General features: G+C 44.5%; 1 protein-coding gene and 1 long non-coding RNA gene across 12 annotated transcripts in view; one reads left to right on the forward strand and one right to left on the reverse strand.

Moving 5' to 3' along the window:
- LOC129197332 (ceramide synthase 4-like) overlaps positions 1 to 19,286 on the forward strand; it is a 43,360-nt gene that overhangs the window by 20,942 nt on the left and 3,132 nt on the right. For all 10 annotated transcript variants that reach the window (XM_054805669.1, XM_054805672.1, XM_054805666.1 and 7 more), the window contains 8 exons: positions 3,916 to 4,033; positions 6,613 to 6,731; positions 8,630 to 8,687; positions 11,162 to 11,212; positions 14,802 to 14,894; positions 15,764 to 15,892; positions 16,172 to 16,278; positions 16,701 to 16,857. In XM_054805669.1, coding sequence (XP_054661644.1) covers positions 3,916 to 4,033; positions 6,613 to 6,731; positions 8,630 to 8,687; positions 11,162 to 11,212; positions 14,802 to 14,894; positions 15,764 to 15,892; positions 16,172 to 16,278; positions 16,701 to 16,857 — 832 coding nt within the window. The remainder of the gene's footprint in view (positions 1 to 3,915; positions 4,034 to 6,612; positions 6,732 to 8,629; positions 8,688 to 11,161; positions 11,213 to 14,801; positions 14,895 to 15,763; positions 15,893 to 16,171; positions 16,279 to 16,700; positions 16,858 to 19,286) is intronic.
- Positions 1,058 to 8,177, reverse strand: LOC129197333 (uncharacterized). Of its 2 annotated transcripts, XR_008574295.1 has the most exons (4): positions 7,910 to 8,171; positions 6,602 to 6,705; positions 1,752 to 1,839; positions 1,058 to 1,279 (listed from the first exon to the last, which is right to left on the reverse strand). It is a non-coding gene; the product is annotated as an uncharacterized LOC129197333 (long non-coding RNA). The 2 variants fall into 2 exon arrangements; XR_008574296.1 differs by having other exon boundaries at positions 1,058 to 2,943; positions 7,910 to 8,177.

A 19,286-nucleotide genomic window follows, 5' to 3' on the forward strand; every position in this document is an offset into this window, starting at 1 on the left:
TGGTTCCATGTTCTTGGTTTGGAGATTAAACCTGGGAAAGACCCTGCTTCCTTGAGCATGGATTTTCCTCTCTTTGGCACTTGCTGGCCAAACTGGGAAAAACTGAGACAGCAACATCCTTTTAAGCACCAGTTGTTCTGTGGATTAGGTGGCGGCTGTGAGAAGAGGACATGCAGCAGCTAGGTGGGGCCTGGGAGAGCTGTGGAGGTTGTGGGTGCAGCCCTGGGGGGAGAAGAAACAGCTCACGCTTCGGTGAAGCAACTCTTCTGTCAGCCATTCTGCTCTGGGGAAGGTGGGAAAATGGGGCACTCGGTGCTGGAGAGCAGAAAGCTTGTTACTGCTGCCGTGCTCATCGTCTTTGCCATGATACAGAAGCAGGTGCTGGGGAAGGTGGGTAGTGATGTCCTGACAAAAGAGGGGACCTAGAAGTTGGGAACCTCTCCCCTTCCTTTGATGTTTCCAGATTGTGCTTGTGAGTAGGAGATACGTCCTGCACCCATAACTTGGAGCCTGATTTGAAGCACCTGTATACCTTAGCAGAACTTTTCCCTGGACATATGTCTGCAAGCAGGGATGTCAGCTTCTCTTCTGGTTCTATAACGTTTGAGACTTTTCCATAAAAATCAAATTCTTGGAGTTTTATGATTCTGAAGGAATCACAGCTTCTATTACAAAGTGTTTCTTGCCTGTATGGTTAGGAAAATGTGGGAACTGAAGCGCTTTGAGGGATAGTAAAACAGAAAGTTGAAAAACAGAATTTACATCCGATTTAATTGTCTGATTTTGGACTTGACCAGTGATTTTTGGATGCTGGGAAACTGAAGGCAAATGCCAGTGAATTTGAATCCAAATAGTTCCCAAATTGCACCAGAGGAGGATTTTAGTCAGAAAGATTAGGTCTCTTCTTAGGAGGGTTGCGCCAGTATGAGCCATGTGTTGTACATTAAGAGATATTGTTGATCTGCAGGGAACAGATACTTGAACTCAGAACAAGAAAAATAGAAGAGGACACCCTTTTCAAGTATTTTATTTTGAAATGCATCTCTCTGAAATTCATTTTGCACTGAGATTTTTGTTGTTGATCAGTCAGCAGGAAGTATCTGAAAACAGCTTTCTGTTGGGTCCTATAGGCAGGTTTTTTGTGCAAAGATGTGGGACACGTCATAGTATTTAATTGAAAACTGTGAACTGACTTGGCTCAGTTTGGACAGTAGCACCGTAGTGACTTGAGATCTCGTATCACATGGAACAGCCAGTTTAATCGATGTGAAGCGTTCTCCTGTAAGCAAGAGAAGGTAGAGACTATTCCGGGAGCACAGGGATAGCCCTCTGCTAAAAGAAGCATGAGGCTAAAAGAGATTGTGCAGTTCAAAGAATAGAAGTTCTGGTTGCTGCTCTCGCTGCTTCTGTGTTTCTTAGTATTGGAAGATATTTGCAGAGTGGCACCCTTATAAATTCAAAAACATTTGTGGGAGAAAAAAAACACAACAGCCTCCAAAGTTAAATTATTTCTTGTATCTCATGCTAACTCTGAAAGCCTCTGCATAAGGCGTGTAGCCCACTGTCTTGCAGGGTGGGGGAGTATCAGTTTATGCCCCTTCATGATTAATCCATTTAGTTTCGACTTAAGCAGGTTTCACAGAAGACAGACTGTTCTTTGGTGATTACTGAATAAAATGCCTTAGCGTGAACTTTCCCGTGTAAACCATGAAGCGAGAGGAGCTCATCTCGCTGACTGTGCCTTGCCTTACCTAGCTGTGGAGAGTGGTACAGTTTAGTCCTCAGACTTTCTCTGTCCATCTTCCAGAGAGCTGATAAACTGCCATGATGAGACCATCCCTGCAACAGAGACTATGAATCTGTGATGTTGAAATCATACAAGCATCATTGTCTTAGCGTTGTGCTTGGAACAAGATTTAACTGAAATCTGAGTCAGAGCATACATCCAACATGTACAAGCGTCCCTTAGGAAGAATTTCAGGCCTTGATTTCCCAATGATGTTCATAAAAGTAGGATTGGTCCCATAATTCATGGTTAAACTCAAAACCTCAACAACAAAGTAATTGTAACCTTGGTTAATTACACCCTGTCTTCATCAACTGCAACTGGCTTGTTTCTGTTATAGTAAGATTTTATGTTATGACCATAACAAACCAGCAGGAAAGAGAGAGAAGACAGGGATTAAACAAAATTAAGAAATCAGTCAGGATATTTTAAATAGTTTTTCAATAAAAAACTTGTTGGCAAGCTGCCTTGACACCTGGCAGAAACATTCTTTTCCCTTTTAATGGGTCTGGAAGATTTCAGACCTTTCAGTTCCTGATGTGGACTGATAAGAAGCTGCAGTAAGGTGGTTCTTCATCAACAGAACTTGATTACATCTTCCTCTGCAGAGGAGCTTGTATCAAATGACTTATCTTTGGAAAAGAAAGATCAGGCCTCCTTCAAGGAACTGCTTAATATAAGAACCAAGACCTAGTGCAGAGTTTAAGGTAAATGTTTTCTAAATTTCGGTATACTTATGGGTATCATTGAAATACTGTGTCATTGTTCTTAGCACAAGACCTGCTGGTTCAACCTTACTGTTAACCCCTTTGATATTAAACCAATCATAATACGTAATTGAAACATTTCTTAAGAACAATCAGAGCTAAAAGCCAAAATTCCCAACAATGGCTATATTCCTCTGCCATCCAGCAGTCTGCCGGTTGCAGCAGTGCCACCGAAACTAATCAGGTCCTTCACATAGCTTTTGTGATAACGGTGTGTCTTGTTGGAAAGTAGCTAGCAAGCACGCTTGCTCCTGGCTCTTCTTTCATTGTAGAAACATATCTTTTTCATTGGTCTTGGTACATCTTTGAATGTTTCTGTAGCCAGTGATGCCAAAGGAATTTCCCAGAGATGATGAAAAAGAACAAGTGATATACAGGCTGGTGGGCTGGCTGTGTAAAAGAAAGGTGGAAGTCAGCTGTTATACGAGTGAGCAAAATGTGTAACCATCCTGTGATTTATGCCTTAATGTAATAGAAGTTACGGCATTCCTTAGGTAGGGGGTCTGTTTATAAAATTGCTGTCAATACTTGTTAATTAAATTAAGAAATGGGTTCTTGAGAAGAAAACTTCCAAAAGATCCTTCTGGAAGGATGCTTGATCTGGAATAGTCCCTAAGCACGCGCGCATATGCAGTATGGGCTGTATGGCTAGAGGAGAATGCAGGCAACCACACTGTATAATCACAGTCATAAATACATCCCGTGTTATTTTTTAAGTAAAACACCTTTAAACACCTACATAGTGAAGTAGCTTCCGCAGCTTTTTTGCTGTAAAGTAAAAAAAGAAATCTTGTTCTGTGCCTGAATCATTAGGGGTAACTAATCAGAGGACCTGCCTGGACAGTGTGAAGATTGACCAGGCAGAGCAGGCTTGGGTCTCAGCACTCGCTTCCTCTGCATGGTATTCATCAGCTCGTAACCACCCTCAACACTGATTTACAATTGATAACCCAGTAACTGTTCAGGGAAGCTGTTAGCACCTTAAGCCAAGAACTTTTACACCAAGATGCAGAGATAAGGTTTTCCAGAGATTTTTTGTGTTCAGTGTCCAGCAGCAGTACTGAAAAGCTCTTCTGGGCAGGCAGTCGGCTCTCTTTTCTAATGAGACTAACTGCATGCCAGTGGCAGTGTGTAAAAGGTAGTGATTAATAGGGAACAACGAATTCTCCAGAAATTCATGGAGAATGCAGTTAATTTAGGCCTTTTTAAAAAATGTTGCTTTGCCGGGTTTCCTGTTTGTGCAGCATTCGTGCACCTCACCGTGGGAGGCAGCTGTTATATCCTACAACATGTTTTAACAGTGCTGTGATACCAGAAATCACTGTTCTATTTTTGGCTGAACCTTTATCTTTTCTTTTGCAGAGCCATAGCCCTGCCCCTCAGTAGCAAACTGGGTGTGAGAGACAAGCAGAGACCAAATGCTCAGCCCAACCCCATGCTGGAAACATTCTACAGTACACGCTGCAAGAACCCTGAAGAGGTGAGTCCTTTCTTCCTTTGCTTTCCGCTAGATTTAGCCCTTGTGTCTTTAGCCGAATGACATCACATTTGGAATACTGAAATTTGGTAATGCTACTCATATTTGCTCAATAAAGCAGCAGGAACCACTATAGCACTGGCCACCTGAGACCAGCCAGGCACAGGGGTCATTCTGTAAATGCCATCAGCTAGCAGTCCTGCTTTTGAATGTGTGGGAGTAGCAGCTTTCTATAGGTAGCATTCAAAAAATGTAAATCCCAAACTTCTGTGGACAGGAAACTGTTCTCCCAAAGGAATTAATGACAACTGCTGTTCCCTCTTGTGTTTGCCTTTTGTGTGGCACAAACTGAAACACAGGAGGCTCTGTCTGAACATCAGGAAACACGTACTGTGAGGGTGACCAGGCACTGGAACAGGTTGCCCAGAGAGGCTGTGGAGTCTCCATCCTTGGGGATACTCAAAAGCCATGTGGACCGACTCTAGGTAGCTCTACTTGAGCAGGGGGAGTTGGTCCAGATGACCTCCAGAGGTCCCTTCCAACCCCAGCCATTCTGTGGTTCTGTGATGGCTTCTTTTCATGTATTAGCAAATCCCTGTCGCATCAAGGGATGCCTTGAACTGACTCCCGTGTTGCTAGTCCTTGCAGCTTAGCAGGTGTGAATTGTTTGATGCTCCTAGTCTGAGGTGGCTCATTCTGTTGCTGTGCAATCCATGAGTTTGAGATTGGCCTTTCAGGAAGCCTACTAAAGCCTTGGCCGTCATCCCAGAGATTGTAAGGAGCGTCAGAAAACTGCAAACACAAATGGTGGGTAGTTTTCCCATGAGAGATAAAAAGACTGATCTTGAAGAACTTGGCGGGATAATCCAGAGTTATAATGGCTGCTGCTGAGCGAAAAAGTATTGGCAGGATTGTGAATTGTCAGACCGTACTAGGATTTAACCTTGTCAGTGAAGTCCCTGAATGTGACCTCTGTGGTAGGGAAAGGAATCAGATTTTCTTTCAGCTTTTTTTTGCAGGCTTTCTTGGCCTTGAAGCAATAGCTATTAACCCTTCCCAAGGATGTATGAGCAGGGGCATGGGGTTCCAGTCCCAAGGGGTAGTCCTAGCATGAACACGTTGCTGCTGTTAAAAGGCTGTTGCAGCATGGTTTGTACTGCAATGGGGCATGTGGAGCCCCAGGACATTCAGTACCAGGTTAAAGGTAAAAGAATGGAGGCTAAAATAAAAATGCAGGCATTGATCTGGGTTACGCAGCCAACCTTTCTCCCCAGCAGTGGGAAGGAGTGTTCTCAGGAACGCTTGCCAGTATGGTGGTCCCTGACCTTCCTCTTGCCACACATTTCTCAGTAAAACTACTCCTGTCGCAGAGATCTAACTCGAGGCCTAGTTTTGCAAGCAGGTTTTACCCACGGCTTTACTGGCACCTACATTGCACTGAAGCTGGCCCTTTTATCCCAGAGCATCTGGGATATCGGAGCGTATCCTCGCCATGAGACTCCTGACAGCAGTGTGATGTGGAGCAACGGTGGTGCAACAGGCTGCTGCCTCGCTCTCTCCATTCACCAGTTACTCCTCAGCCAGTCTTCTAGCTTCCTCCCTTTCCCGTGAGCTCTCAGACACCTGCTTAGGAGTCAGCTTGTACTTGTCGAGTACAAGATTTTGCTATTCTCAACAGCCTTCTCCTTGGAAGGAATTCCACATTATGGAGCAGTTGGAGATCATAAATCAGTGTCTCCATTTGTCTCCATCACAAGAACAGAAGTCACTAAGTAAGAATGGAAAGAAGCACATCTGAAAATTGGTAATGAACATACTTTTGTACAACATGCTTGGACCATGTAAGTTACTCTCACATGATACCATTAAGGTAAATGCATTCCATGAAAAACTATTGCTTTACTTAAAAATTAAGTGGTGACACTTCCAGAAGGAATATAAAACATGACAAACTTTTTTCACGTCACATGCCAAACTCCTCTTAACAGCCTAAGGACAAGAAGGAAGGTAATTGCAGGATTTCTGTGGGTAATCTGTTGAAACATTATCCCTAACAGGTTTGCCACAACAGAAGAATATATGGTAGGAAAATGGTGTTGCCTCTGCTCTTGACATCAGTCAGGTTATTGGCTGATACTGCATCAGAATGCTGAAAGGCATGACAAGATTCAGTGCAGAACTTTAAAAATTATTTAGGTTGCAGTGAATCTTTCTTGGAGTGACAGATTTAAGGGACTTGGTCTTTTAAGACAAGGTGAGGAAGTGATTCAACAACAAACTCCTGTGAGAAGACGAGAACAGGGTTTGAAAGGTGAAACTGGGGAAGTTCACATAAAAAACGTAAAGTTGTAATATTTAGCATTAATAACCAGTTGCTTATGGGGGGAATGGAAAGATTTTCTACTATCTGAGGTCTTTACACTAAGAACAGACAGCTTTCTGAAAGATGCCTTAGCCTGAACAGATTTGGGCTTGCCAGGAGCCTCAAGCTGAGCTCCATGGTGGGTCAGACGAGATGCCCATATTGCCCCTTCCAACCTTCGAACCTGGATCTGACCCCCGCTGCCTCACCTGTTTTTCAGGGTGAGCTGATCACTTTAGCCAAACAGTGTGACCTGCCGGTGAGGAAAGTGGAGAGGTGGTTCCGGCGCCGGAGGAACACAGACCGACCCAGCCTGTCAAAGAAGTTTTGCGAGGCCTGGTGAGCGGGAGCACAAGCCATGAGCAGCAGGAGCCTTGCACCGGAGCTGAGCTCCGCAGGCAGCTCCCTGCCTCCCAGCCTGCCCTCCACCCTACGCAGAGAGCATCCTGGGTCTTCCCTGCCCCACCTGGTTCTTCTGCAACTCTCTGCTGCTTCTCTGTTACTGAAACATTCCTTGCTTTTCCCCTCTAGTTTCACTCCCAAGTCTCCTTTTACTCCTGTCTCGCCTTTATTCCCTACAGGGCCTGTTTCTGACTTTCTAAGACTGTCATTCTGCTTTGAAACACAATTGTACCTGAAAAACTCCCTACTGTTTTGCATCTTACTGCTTCTTGCTGCTTTGCAGTTGTTTTGGTGCCTCCAAAATAGTCAGCCTTTGCGTTGCCTTTCCCCTGACTTCCCTTTGCCTCACTGCAAGCTGATTCCTTCTGCAACCTCTGTTCTGCAACTGTTGTGCACGCTGTTGCTTTCAAAGCTCGCAGGCAGTGGGCTAGAGTGTGTTCTGCTGTCAGTTGATTTCAGCGTCCTGAAAGTCAAAAACCAGCACCCTTTTATAGTGGCAGAAAAAAGGAGCCTATGTGAAAGCTTGTGTTTTCCAAAAAGCAAAACTCTTTTTGGAAACAGCTGTGTGGAAATCCTCCTTATTATGTGGAGGCACAAAATAAATCTCAACGTCAGCCAGTTCTGTGAATGTTAGTCCTGGCTAAGCTTTCCACAGTAAAGGAGGATTCTCCTGAGCTTGGTTTAAATACCTTACTTATGAGTAATAGCTGCTCTGCTATTCATGTAAGGAAGTAGGTTCTCCCAAGAAAGTCACAGAGATGAAAGAACTCATTAAATACCTGTAGTGCACTCTGTCTAAAAGTGTGTATCCATAGGGTAGCATCAACTCTGAGCTAATCGCCTCGTGCTCCATTTAGCACTCAACCTCTAATTCAAAACCCTTGCCTAATAACCCTAATTGAAAAAGGGAAAAAGGATGTGTATTATTTATTTATAGTATTGCAGATAGTTGCAGTTAGAAATATTTACAAAATCCATGGACAAGGAGTTGTAAAGCAACCATGCTTAATCTGCTTCCATCAAGATGAAATCTAAGTTCCCCCTGCACTCAGCTGACTTGCAGTAAATAGTAACAGTAAATAGTAAACAGTAAATAATTTTCTGACTCAACTCACCAAGGATGGTGTCCTTCCACTTGCCCTCTATCACCATTTGCAGTCTGTAGAAAGAATGTCTCTGATGTGACGTAGTAGCTTTGTACAGTTTATGTCTGTCTTCATTGACAGGTGGAGTCTCTCTCTCAAAATTAAGTTTTATTCCTTTGAAGATTGCCTGCATTTTGTCTGTTAACAACTTGTTTGTTCTGTTGGGGTGAAATTCCCCTCATTCCTTACTATATGTGTGTATATTCAGTGTGACCTGCCTCTGTCCACTGAACTTCACAAACAGTTCACATGTACTTCTCTCTGTGGGTTTAATATGGGTAAATCATTACCAACCCCTGACTGAGACAGTGATTAATTACTTTACATGATAATGAATTTAGCATGCCTAATCTCCAAAAGCCTAGGAGAGAGATTGGCATTGTTTGACTTTTACAAATGCATGTGCTAGTGCTGGGAAGGTTTGGGATGATTATCTGGGTGATTTTAGTCAGTGAGATTCTTGTATTTTCTGCCATCTCTAAAGCAGAAGAATTGCTCTTTGTGAAGTCTGCTGAATCTGCTAATAACATGCAAAGAGCCACTCCTGTTATGATCTGGGCAAACCTGGAACATATTAATGTATGTCTTTGTCTTAATAGCGTCATTCTTTGAATGAGTGTGATTGATACACAGAATTGCAGTTTGGTGGTCAATGAATGGGATTCTAATGTACTTTTTTTTTGTTTGTAGCTGGAGGTTTACATTTTACATCATTTCTTTCTTCACTGGACTTGCTGTCCTGTATGATGTGAGTACATAAGCAGTGCCACCTGCTGTTCTACCTAGCCAGTGCCTGCAAGAATGGCACATTTTCTTGTCAAATACATCCTTTCAGACCTTCTTATAGAGATTTTCCCACCAGGTGAGTGTGTATCCTCTGCACAGCACACTTATGAGACCACAAACATATTGGACCGTGCTTATTTTAAAAACTCCATCTCAAAAACCAAGAGGTTTCTTCTTCTTCTGACAAAGCAGAAGACAATTGGAATTGTGTAAAAATACATTTCCATGCAGTAGGAGGTGGAACACTTACCTGAGATGGAAGCTGCAGGGCCTGTTTTATCTGTGTTTTATCCCATACCTGTTTGAAGTAAAAAGTTTAGACTTCCTTTGGAGCATGGACTGCTATTTATTAATTTTATTTATTAATTTTCTTTTCTTTACCCAAGGTGTGATTGGTTCAGGTTCATGCCTCTGCCTTTTCTCTGATTTGATAAATAATGAGTTCTCTTGATACAAATTGTACTGCCTCAGGCAGAAGAGTTAATAGAAGCCGTATGTATGCTCTGGTCACTGAGCTGTGGTCACTAAGCTGGGACTAAGGGCACCGATCATCCTCTGACTGTGTTTTAAAGGTTCCCCTGGCTCTTTTGCTGAATCTGATTCCCTAGGTGAGCTTTGCAAAAGTCTTCTACGCTGTCACCTTCTGAGAGGTTAAGTAATGGAAAACCTGCAGATCCCAAGGCAGCAGGCACAAACTATGCTTGTAACTTCTCGTTATTGTAACAAGTGAAGAACTTTTGAACTTACACTGACTTTCAAGTCAGAATTTACAGTACTCGAGGAGTATGAGGATTACAGGATGAGCTAGCAGAGGAGCGAAGGTATCTAAATCCCAGCTGCAGTGTTTTGTGGATCTGTACATCAAAATAGAAGGCTATTCTTTGAGGCCAGCTATGAAAGTTTGGTATGGATAACCTGCTTAGCATAGTACAAGAGCCCTGTGGCAACAGAAGCAGCAAAATCTGGTTCTTCTGCATGTTATCTCGCCATTCTAGGAATGAAAGATCATCTTCACTTTTTGTGAAAGTCTTTTCTTTATTCAGTACACATCTTCCAATTTTCACAAAAAAAGAGGAGGCATCTGTCCTACGGGCAGCACCTCTAGATCCCATAGCAAATAGCGTGTTATTCTGTTACCTAAAATTGTACCAAAATTACTACATTAAAAAGAAGGACAAAGAATTAATGTGACAGGGCGTGTTTGCATGTGACATTTGCTGACTTTTGCATGTTTACTTTGGAATCTGAGTAGTATTTTAACATGCATTTGTTTTTGTGAAACACCCTTCTTTCTTTAGGAAAAAGAAAATGTTTTAATTCTGTATTAGTAGCTTTAGACTGATGGCAAAAACCTCTTCCCCGTGAGTCAGTGAAATAGCAGGTAGCAATGGAAAGTTATCTCAGCAGGCCACCAGAAAACAGTTTTATTTGCTGAGAGTAGAGGAACGATGAAATTCAGGGATCTGGGGTTCCTTTCTAGTTTACATGGTGTGCCATAGTTGTTTCAGAGTTTTCGGGTTGTCCTCTCTGATTCTATATCACACATCTCTCTTGGTTATGTGCCTGTATTTGCTGTAAATCCTACTCCCAGCCCCAGTCCCAGCCAGCAGGACGCTGTGTCTGCTCCTAATTACCACTGCTCATAAAAACCTCTGCTTCCCTTCCGTAATTCTCATGCACCAGAAGGTGCTTGGTGAGAGAACAAGAAATACTGTCTTGCTCTTAGCTCTGACATCTGGAGCTTTGTGGAACTGTTACAGAAAATTACCCTTACAGATGTGACGTAGAATATGTTCCATCACTGTATGCTCCAGGACACGCTTGCTCTGATCAAATCTGAGCACAGCAAAGGGTCAGAGCATGCTCCATGCAGGAAGAACTTTTGGGGACTTTAGCTGCCATGTTTCTATGAAAGTTTCTAAGCTGCCAAGTTCTAAACTACCAATTTTATATGAAGTGTGGACAAAGTAGGATCTTTTCAGAGGTTCATTACCTAACAGACTGCAGTGTGATCCTCACTGTTAAAGGAAAAAACATGTTCCTGACACACAAGTTTTCAGCCTTCTTGCCACATTTAAGTGTTATTGTCCAAACCACAGAGATTCTTAATGAAATAGTTGTAAGAATATTTTGATATATTCAAAACATCACCACCTCAAACTTGTAGAAGGCTGCAACAAGTTGGTAGAGATCTTCCCTGAGCTATTTTATTTGGAACTGGGCTAAACAGCATGTGAAATTTCAGTGCAATAGCCACAAATTAGCGAGGTCACAAGCAACTGCAAGTTCTTGTAGTGGGAATCCCTTGGTAACTGAATTCCAGGCAGTGCGACCAGCTCTGCCTCTAATAAAACACAACAAAGTCTGTAGTAGTAAAAAACCAAAGGAATTAGTTGATAAGAAAATTCTCACAGTCATGTTGCTTTTTCTTTACAGAAGCCTTGGCTTTGGGACCATAGGGAGTGCTGGACAGGATATCCACAGCAGGTGAGTCATGCAAGAGGGCAAATTGCTGTTATAAATCATGTATTGTCTTTCAGTATCTTTTGAAAATCAGGTTATATTAGTGACAAAAGAGAGGGCACTGAATTAAATTCAGACTCAGGAGTCCTAAGAATTCAAAGCCAGATCCTTGTCAAGGGAGAACTTCTTTGTATCTGGTGTAATCTAGACACAATAGAGGATGAGTCAGGAAAGCAGGAGGAGACTGCAGAAATAAAGGGAAAGTGAGAGTTCTGACCAGGTGAGCCAGGAAACTGAAAAATGGGAACACTCCAAGGTTGTTTAGTTTGTAGAAGAGACTGAGGCCAGAGAAGGACATGTTGCCTGAGGAGACGTGAAGGCTTCAGTGGACAGTATCTAGAGCAGAGGACATGCTCTGAATGCTGTGCACTTTCAGCTGTACTGAAGAATCATGTCCACAGTGCTTCCCAAAGAGTTTGTTTCCCAGTGGAACTGGCAGTATAGCCAGTAGCAATACAGGATCATTCCCATAGAGTTTGGAGGATGCTCTCTTACAGTTTTACAGTGTATATTCTGAGTTCTTTCACAACAGCCCTGCGAGAAGCTGTCCAGTGGGTTGGAAAGCATACATCTCTTATCAGCCCAGACCAGAATAACCTCAATGAAAATTGCCAGCTAGCCACAACATCTGTTCCTTGTTCATCAACACAAGGAGCAAAGATAGCAACCAAAAGTCAGGTACTTTTTTGCCCAGCTGCCTCCTTTGCTATTCCTACTCCCCTAACTTGAGAAGTTGAAAGAGTTAGAATGGGGCTTCACCTACTGAGCACAGGAGCTATTGCCTGCTCTGCCTTTCCCCTTATGTTTTTATGTGCTCCGAATTCTCTGTAGAGAAGGCGACTATTGACTGTTCTATAGCAGGAGCCTTCCTGTATCATACTGTTGTGGATGCCACAGCAGACATAGTAAAGAGACCTAAATTTCATTAAAGTGAAAAATCTGATTCCAAGTTTGGAAGAGGTTCCTCTGTCCTACAAGAGAAGCTGGTAAGTGTTTCTAGCACGATAGTAATCTCCTGTATTATCATGCAGGGAGGTCACTCACCAATTACCATCACAGGCAAAACAGACGTGTCTTGGGGAAATTATTTTAATTCATTGCCAATCAAATCAGAGTAGGATAATGAGAAATAAGAACAAATCTAAAAATACCTTCCAGTTCTGGGCTCCCCAGTTCAAGAAAGACAGGGAACTACTGGAAAGAGTCCAGTGGAGGACTGTGAGGATGATGAGGGGACTGGAGCATCTCTCGTTTGAGGAAAGGCTGAGAGAGCTGGGGTTGGTTAGCCTGGAGAAGACTGAGAGGGGATCTGATCAATACTTATAAATATCTGAAGGGCAGATGTCAAGGGGATGGGGCCAGACTCTTTTCAGTGGTGCCCGGCGACAGGACAAGGGGTGACAGGCACAAACTGGAACACAGGAAGTTCCACCTGCATATGAGGAAAAACTTCTCCATCTGAGGGTGACCGAGCACTGGGACAGGCTGCCCAGAGAGGTTGTGGAGTCTCCTTCTCTGGAGAGATTCCAAACCCTCCTGGACGCCATCCTGTGCGACCTGCTCTGGGTGATCCTGCTCTAGCAGGGGGTTGGACTAGATGATCTCCAGAGGTCCCTTCCAACCCCTACCAGTCTGTGATTCTCCCCACCCCTCCCTTCTTCCTGGGCTCAACTTCACTCCTGACTTCTCTACCTACTCCCCCCAAGAGGCGCAGGGGGACAGGGATTGGGAGTCGCGGTCAGTTCATCACACGTTGTCTCTGCCGATCCTCCTCACACTCCCCCTGCTCCAGCATGGGGTCCCACCCACGGGAGACGGTCCTCCACCACCGTCTCCACCGTGGGCCCTTTCAATGGGCTGCAGTCCTTCAGGAACAGACTGCTCCAGTGTGGGTCCCCCACGGGGCCACAGGTCCTGCTAGCAGCCTGCTCTAGCACAGGCTCTCCACGGGGTCACAGCCTGCTTTGGGCACATCCACCTGCTCCGGCATGGAGTCCTCCACAGTCTGCAGGGTGGACCTCTGCTCCACTGTGGACCTCCAAGGGCTGCAGGGGGACAGCCTGCATCACGATGTTCTGCACCATGGGCTGCAGGGGAACCTCTGCTCCAGCACCTGGAGCACCTCCTCCCCCTGCTTCTTCACCAACCTTGGTGTCTGCGGAGTTGTTTCTCTCACATATTCTTACTCCTTTCTCCTGGCCACTGTTGCACAGCAGTTTTTACCCCTTCTTAGATATGTTATCACAGAGGCGCTACCACCATTGCTGATGGGCTCAGCTTTGGCCAGCAGCGGGGGTCCGTCTTGGAGCTGGCTGGAACTGGCTCTGTCAGACATGGGGCAGCTTCTGGCATCTTCTCACAGAAGCCACTCCTGCAGCCCCCCCACTCCCAAAACCTTGCCACGTAAACCCAGTACACACACTTTCCAACATCTGTAACAGAAAAGACCAAAATCAGAGCTGGTAATGTCCCACTGACAAAGAGCAAGAAAGATCAAGGACAAACCCGTGTGTTAGCAGGAACAAAGAATGTATTAAATACAATCTCTACTAAACAGGCCATGCCCTTTGCTAGGGATAATGACAAAAGAAATGCCAATTTTCCCAAATAATCTTATCTTTGGGGAAAAAAAAATCCCTTCTGATCCAGAGCTCATATTTGGATAACCTCCAGAGTGTGAGCAGCACACACCAGCATGGGAGATGTTAATATCCCCCCTGGTAGCACCAGTGCATCCAGCTGTGCTTCCTCTTTTGGCCAATCGCTGGTGTTACAAAGGAGAAACTAAAATCTATGAAGGTCATAAATGAACACTTTGGGTAGAGAAAACCCAAATAAATCAGTATTTGGGAGCACCGTACTCTATGATTCTTTGGAAACGCTCGTTGCAAAGCACCTTTAGTCACTGTAATTTTTTTTTTAATCAAATAGGTTCGGGTTTAAGGAGTCCATATAGTGCCACAACAGTGAAAAATTACTTGTTAAATAGCACATATCTTGCTGAGTGGGTCTAATCTTTTAGTTTTCCAGCTGTAAAACCCCAGAAAAATGACCCAGAAGAATGCAGATTACTGTTCACACTGGGAGTGTACTTTCCCCCAATAGTTTGATTAAACTAAAAATCTGTGATAGACAACAAGGTGTCTGAAGCATCTCCTTGAATCCTAAAAAGGGAATGATTTATTCAGCTACTACTTACCTATTTCACCATAGTGAAATGGTTTACATAGTTTTTAAAGCTCTATACTGACTGGTCAGGAAACTGCACAGTGCTGAAGAAATCCTAAAAATATTCAGGGTCTTCCTGGTGGTTCCCTAAATGTTCCGCATGGTGCGGCAAAGTGGAATTTCCCCTGCTATTTGCTTTTGCCTCAGCACAGATGACATTTAGTAAGTAACCACGTTGTTCAATTGAAGTATTTCCCCCTGAAGCTGCAAGAACCAGTTTTGTTGGTTTGGTGTCTGATGTTCTTTTGCCTAGAAAGAGTCTTCACTTCCAGCCCTTGCTCTGCTTTATCTAATGGGTATTTCACTGTCTCTCCCTCTCTCACAGCCTCTCCAACCCTCCCTGTTCTGGTACTACCTGCTGGAGCTCTCCTTCTACTGGTCACTGGTCTTCACCCTGCCCTTTGATGTGAAGAGGAAGGTGAGTGGCAGCCTCAGGGAAGAATCAAGCACAAACAGGACCCAGGCTGAACACTCAGGACAGTGATCTCCAGGAGTGCATGGGTAGTGCTAGTCTGAGGTTTTGGGGGACTCTATCCTTGCTCATTCCCAGGAATTTCCATTCCCAGTCACTGGCTTCCCTCTCCTCTGGGAAGTGGAGAACACAAACCCTGATATAGAAAGGTGCAAACCACTGCAGAGTCCTCAATCCAAACTTAAAAATTGCTTTTCTGGGACTCTTCTAGGCTGCACTGATCATAGAGATAGGAAAAGAGATGATTCTCTGCCAGTTAAGTCACACGTGTTCCTAGGTGCCAGTGCCCCGACAGACAGGGTGCTGCGTGATTACATAGGTGTACATGTGCGTTGAGGCTGCGAATATACCCTTGTAGGTAAAGGGTGGTTGTAAGTCTCCATCAGCGAGCCTGGGGGTATGAGATAATCATGAAACAGGTAGGCATGCCCAGGGGCACAGAGCAGAGGTGGATATGGGCACTGCTCTGTGACAGGAAGCTGTCTTTATCTTGAAATTGTCTGTACTGAACCATTGGCTCTTATTCTGTCTTCTGATTTGCACCATCATTGGACCGTTAGTGGTGGAGGGAGAGAGTGTTCTCTGTTGTGAGATTGTCAGTTTACACCATAAACACTTCATTCCTGGGTCTCTTGGTTGCCTACATTTCTAGAATGCGTTAGGTAAAAGACTTATATGAGTAAGACCTTATAGCGAGAAGTTTCTTAAGTCATTGGGTAGACAGATTTCATTGCTACCTGCAGGAGGCATGCTTTAGCCAGGGCAGAAGGTGCATTATGTATTTTTTTTTCCTCTGCTGTCCCCTTTCTCATCAGGACTTCAAGGAGCAGATAGTCCACCATGCTGCAACCATCTTCCTGATCAGTTTCTCATACTGTGCAAATTACATCCGCATTGGGACGCTGGTGATGGTGATTCATGATGCTGCTGATTGCTTCCTAGAGGTGAGCTCCACAACTTACATGCCAGGCGAAGCCTAGTTAGCGATGGTGCTCTTCAGCGAAAGAGCGTCTTTTGATCTAGCACACTATGGGCTACGCATTATGGTGTTCCACAGATAACTCAGTACCGATCTTCTGACCCAGCCTAGGGCGCTCTGCAGAGAGCCAGGAAGACACTTGGTTACCTGCATGCAGATTGTATCGTATCTGGCTCGTTAGCCTCCCGGAGCATGTGCAGATGCACTGTCTTGGCCTGCTGTTTATTGTTCTTTCTCCTTCCAGCCAACTAAGATATTCAATTACATGAAGTGGAAAAAAACTTGTGACAGCCTCTTTATGATCTTCTCAGCTGTTTTCCTCATCAGCCGCCTGGTCATTTTCCCCTACACGTGAGTCTGCTGCAGTCAAGGGAAATGGAAAAGCTGCCTTCTGAGAGACAGGATAATTCAGCTGGGTGCTGAATTTTTGCTGCAGCCTTTGCTTTTCAATCCTTGAGCATATGTCCCTGCCCTTTGCGTAGGCTACAGTGCCACATGGCTGTTGCACCTGCCTTGGGGTAAACTTAGGGTGGTCTGCCGTGGAGTTCACAGAGTAGTCTTAAAGTCCTGAAGTGTACTGCAGAGGAGGAGTCCTTGGCCTATGGCTCTGCCCTGCTTTTTTCTGGTGGGGAACTGAGAGTTGGCTCATGTGTTATATATAAGAAGGAGGTGCCTGACTTGAAACTTCATCTGTGACTAGAGCTTTCTGGGGCTTAATTAGAACCCTACTAACAACACACTTTCCCTCCACTGCAATTCCCTCTCTCTTGCAGAGTGCTCTATAACACCTACTATTACTCCATGGAGATATTCCAACCCTTCTTTGGATACTACTTCGTGAATGCTCTCCTGATTATTCTGCAGCTGCTCCATGTCTTCTGGTCCTGCCTAATTATGCACATGGTCTACAAGTTCATCCTCCAGGGCACGGTATGGATCAGTTTGTAGTCCCCTGTACATCACATGGGGAGGGAGGGTCCACCTAAACTGCATGGGAGCACAGGGGTTCCTCTGGGATGGATTCCTTCTTGCCCTAGTGAAATTACACTTGTACATTCCTAACAGTGAGGTGAAAGGAACACTCGATATTATTAGGGAAAGCTGACTGAAAAAAAGTAAAATTTTTAGGAGTCAGGTACAATATTGGGTCCACTTCTGATGCTTGTGTTCAAGAAAAATGTGGATTGGTCTCCAGGGGAGATTTCTGTGAACAAAGCCGGTGACATCTGAATCCCAATACTTGGTCCAGCATGATATGCATTTGTAACAAAACTAAGAAATCAAGGCAGGGAAAGTTGTTGTGATTGGTGAGGCCAGTGCAAAAGTGCTTCCCTTGTAGTACAGGATTTTTAATTACAGTGTTACTGAGATCACAGAATCACAGAATGGCTGAGGTTGGAAGGTACCTCTGGAAGTCTTGTCCGTATTTCCTGGCTCAAGCGAGGTCACCTAGAGTAGGTTGCCCAGGACCATGTCCAGACAGCTTTTTAATATCTCCAAGGACGGAGATGCCACAACCTCTCTGGGCACCCTGTGCCAGTGCTCAGTCACCCTCTCAGTAAAAAAGGGTTTCCTGATGTTCAGAGGGAGCCTCCTGTGTTTCAGTTTGTACCCATCGCTTCTTTTCCTGTCACTGGGCACTACTGAGAAGAGCCTGGCTGTCTTCTTTACACCTTCCATTCAGGTATTAATATACATGGATAACATCCCCCTGAGCCTTCCCTTTCTCCAGGCTGAACAGTCCCAGCTCTCTCAGCCTTTCCTCATACATGAGATGCTCCAGTCCCTTCATCATCTTTGCAGTCCTCCACTGGACTCTCTCCAGTATTGTCCATGTCTGTCTTCTGCTGGGGAGCCCAGAACTGGACACAGCACACCAGGTGTGGCCTCACCAGTGCTGAGCAGAGAGAGGGGAAGGATCACCTCCCTCAACCTGCTGGCAACGCTCCTCCAAATGCAGGCCAGGAAGGGCGAGGGCACATTACTGGCTCATGTTCAACAGCGTCTGCCAGGACCTCCAGGTTTATCTTAGAAAAGCTGGTCAGCCCCCAGCATGTACTGGTTCCTGGTGGTGTTCCTCCCCAGGTGCAGGACTTCACACTTCCCCTTGTTGAACTTCACAAGGTTCCTGTCGGCCCAGTTCTCCAGCCTGTCAAGGTCCCTCTGGATGGCACCACCATCCTCTGGCGTATCAGCCACTCTGCCCCATCGTTCGGATCATTAATACATGTTTCATACAGATTGTCTTGCAGTGCTGCAGATGTCTACAGAGTAGATATTTCTGTCTAAACTAGCGGTCTGGACTCTCTTCATAGCAGTAGAAAGGCATGCCCAAAGCATAATCCATTCCAGGTTGCACCCAAGTAGTGCTGTTCATCTCTATCAGTCACAGAGCAACCCTAAATAAGTATCTGAGATGCAGCTGTATAAACTTAAGTGAAATGCATCCCGCTCTTTCTGACCATAGTATTATTTGCTGTGAGACCAAACTGCTGCTCAGCATGAAATTCTTCCCAAAATCAAAAACATGACTTAATGGCATTAAATTGGTCACGTGCCAAGGACATAGTCCAGGAGTAACAAGTCAGTGCCTTGTGGGAGTTGACCTTACAGCCCAGGATGAGTTGTTTTATTAGTATCCAACTGGGGAATTCTGTCTTACGGGAACTGAGAACAAGCATTAAGGGCTCAGCTTCATCCATATTGTCCCCCATTTTCTTTATCTGCCTTCCCTTAAGGTAGCACAGAGCAAATCACTTGCAAATTAGGAAACAGAAACTTCACAGGGCAGAAAGTTAAGACGCAACTGAAGACGCCCTTTTAATGTTTTCCTAATTCTAGTGTGGGCTGAATTACCATTGTTATCATATTGTAAAATGATGAGATAATAAATAGCCTTATCAGAAATTAACCATCTGGGAGAAAAATACTGAAGCATATCCAGAATTTTCCCTATTTTATCTAAAAATTATCTGCCACATTTGATGCAAAAATATATCTGAGAGCTTTCCATATTGAGCAGTGAATAGCAAAGAAAAATTGTCCTAAACAGAGCTGTTTCAATGCTGATATTTAGTATCCCAAAGTAGCATCAGCAAGAATACAGGACATTCTCCCCTTTTTGAGAGCCATTAAATTCTCCCCTCAGTCAGAAGTTCACATTCTCCTCATGGGCCTTTCTGATTTCCACAGTTTCCTCTCTGGCTACAGGATTATCTGCACCACCTTCTCACATGATGTCCCCTAATCCCCAGTAACTAGAACTCAGCCAAATCCTGAAGTACCAGTTTCATTCCCTCATACAGGCAACCTGAGATACATCGTTGTAACTCACGTGGTTCCTTTGTGAATCTTGCTGC

The sequence above is a fragment of the Grus americana genome, chromosome 28, assembly GCF_028858705.1.
Source record: "Grus americana isolate bGruAme1 chromosome 28, bGruAme1.mat, whole genome shotgun sequence".
Taxonomy (NCBI): domain Eukaryota; kingdom Metazoa; phylum Chordata; class Aves; order Gruiformes; family Gruidae; genus Grus; species Grus americana.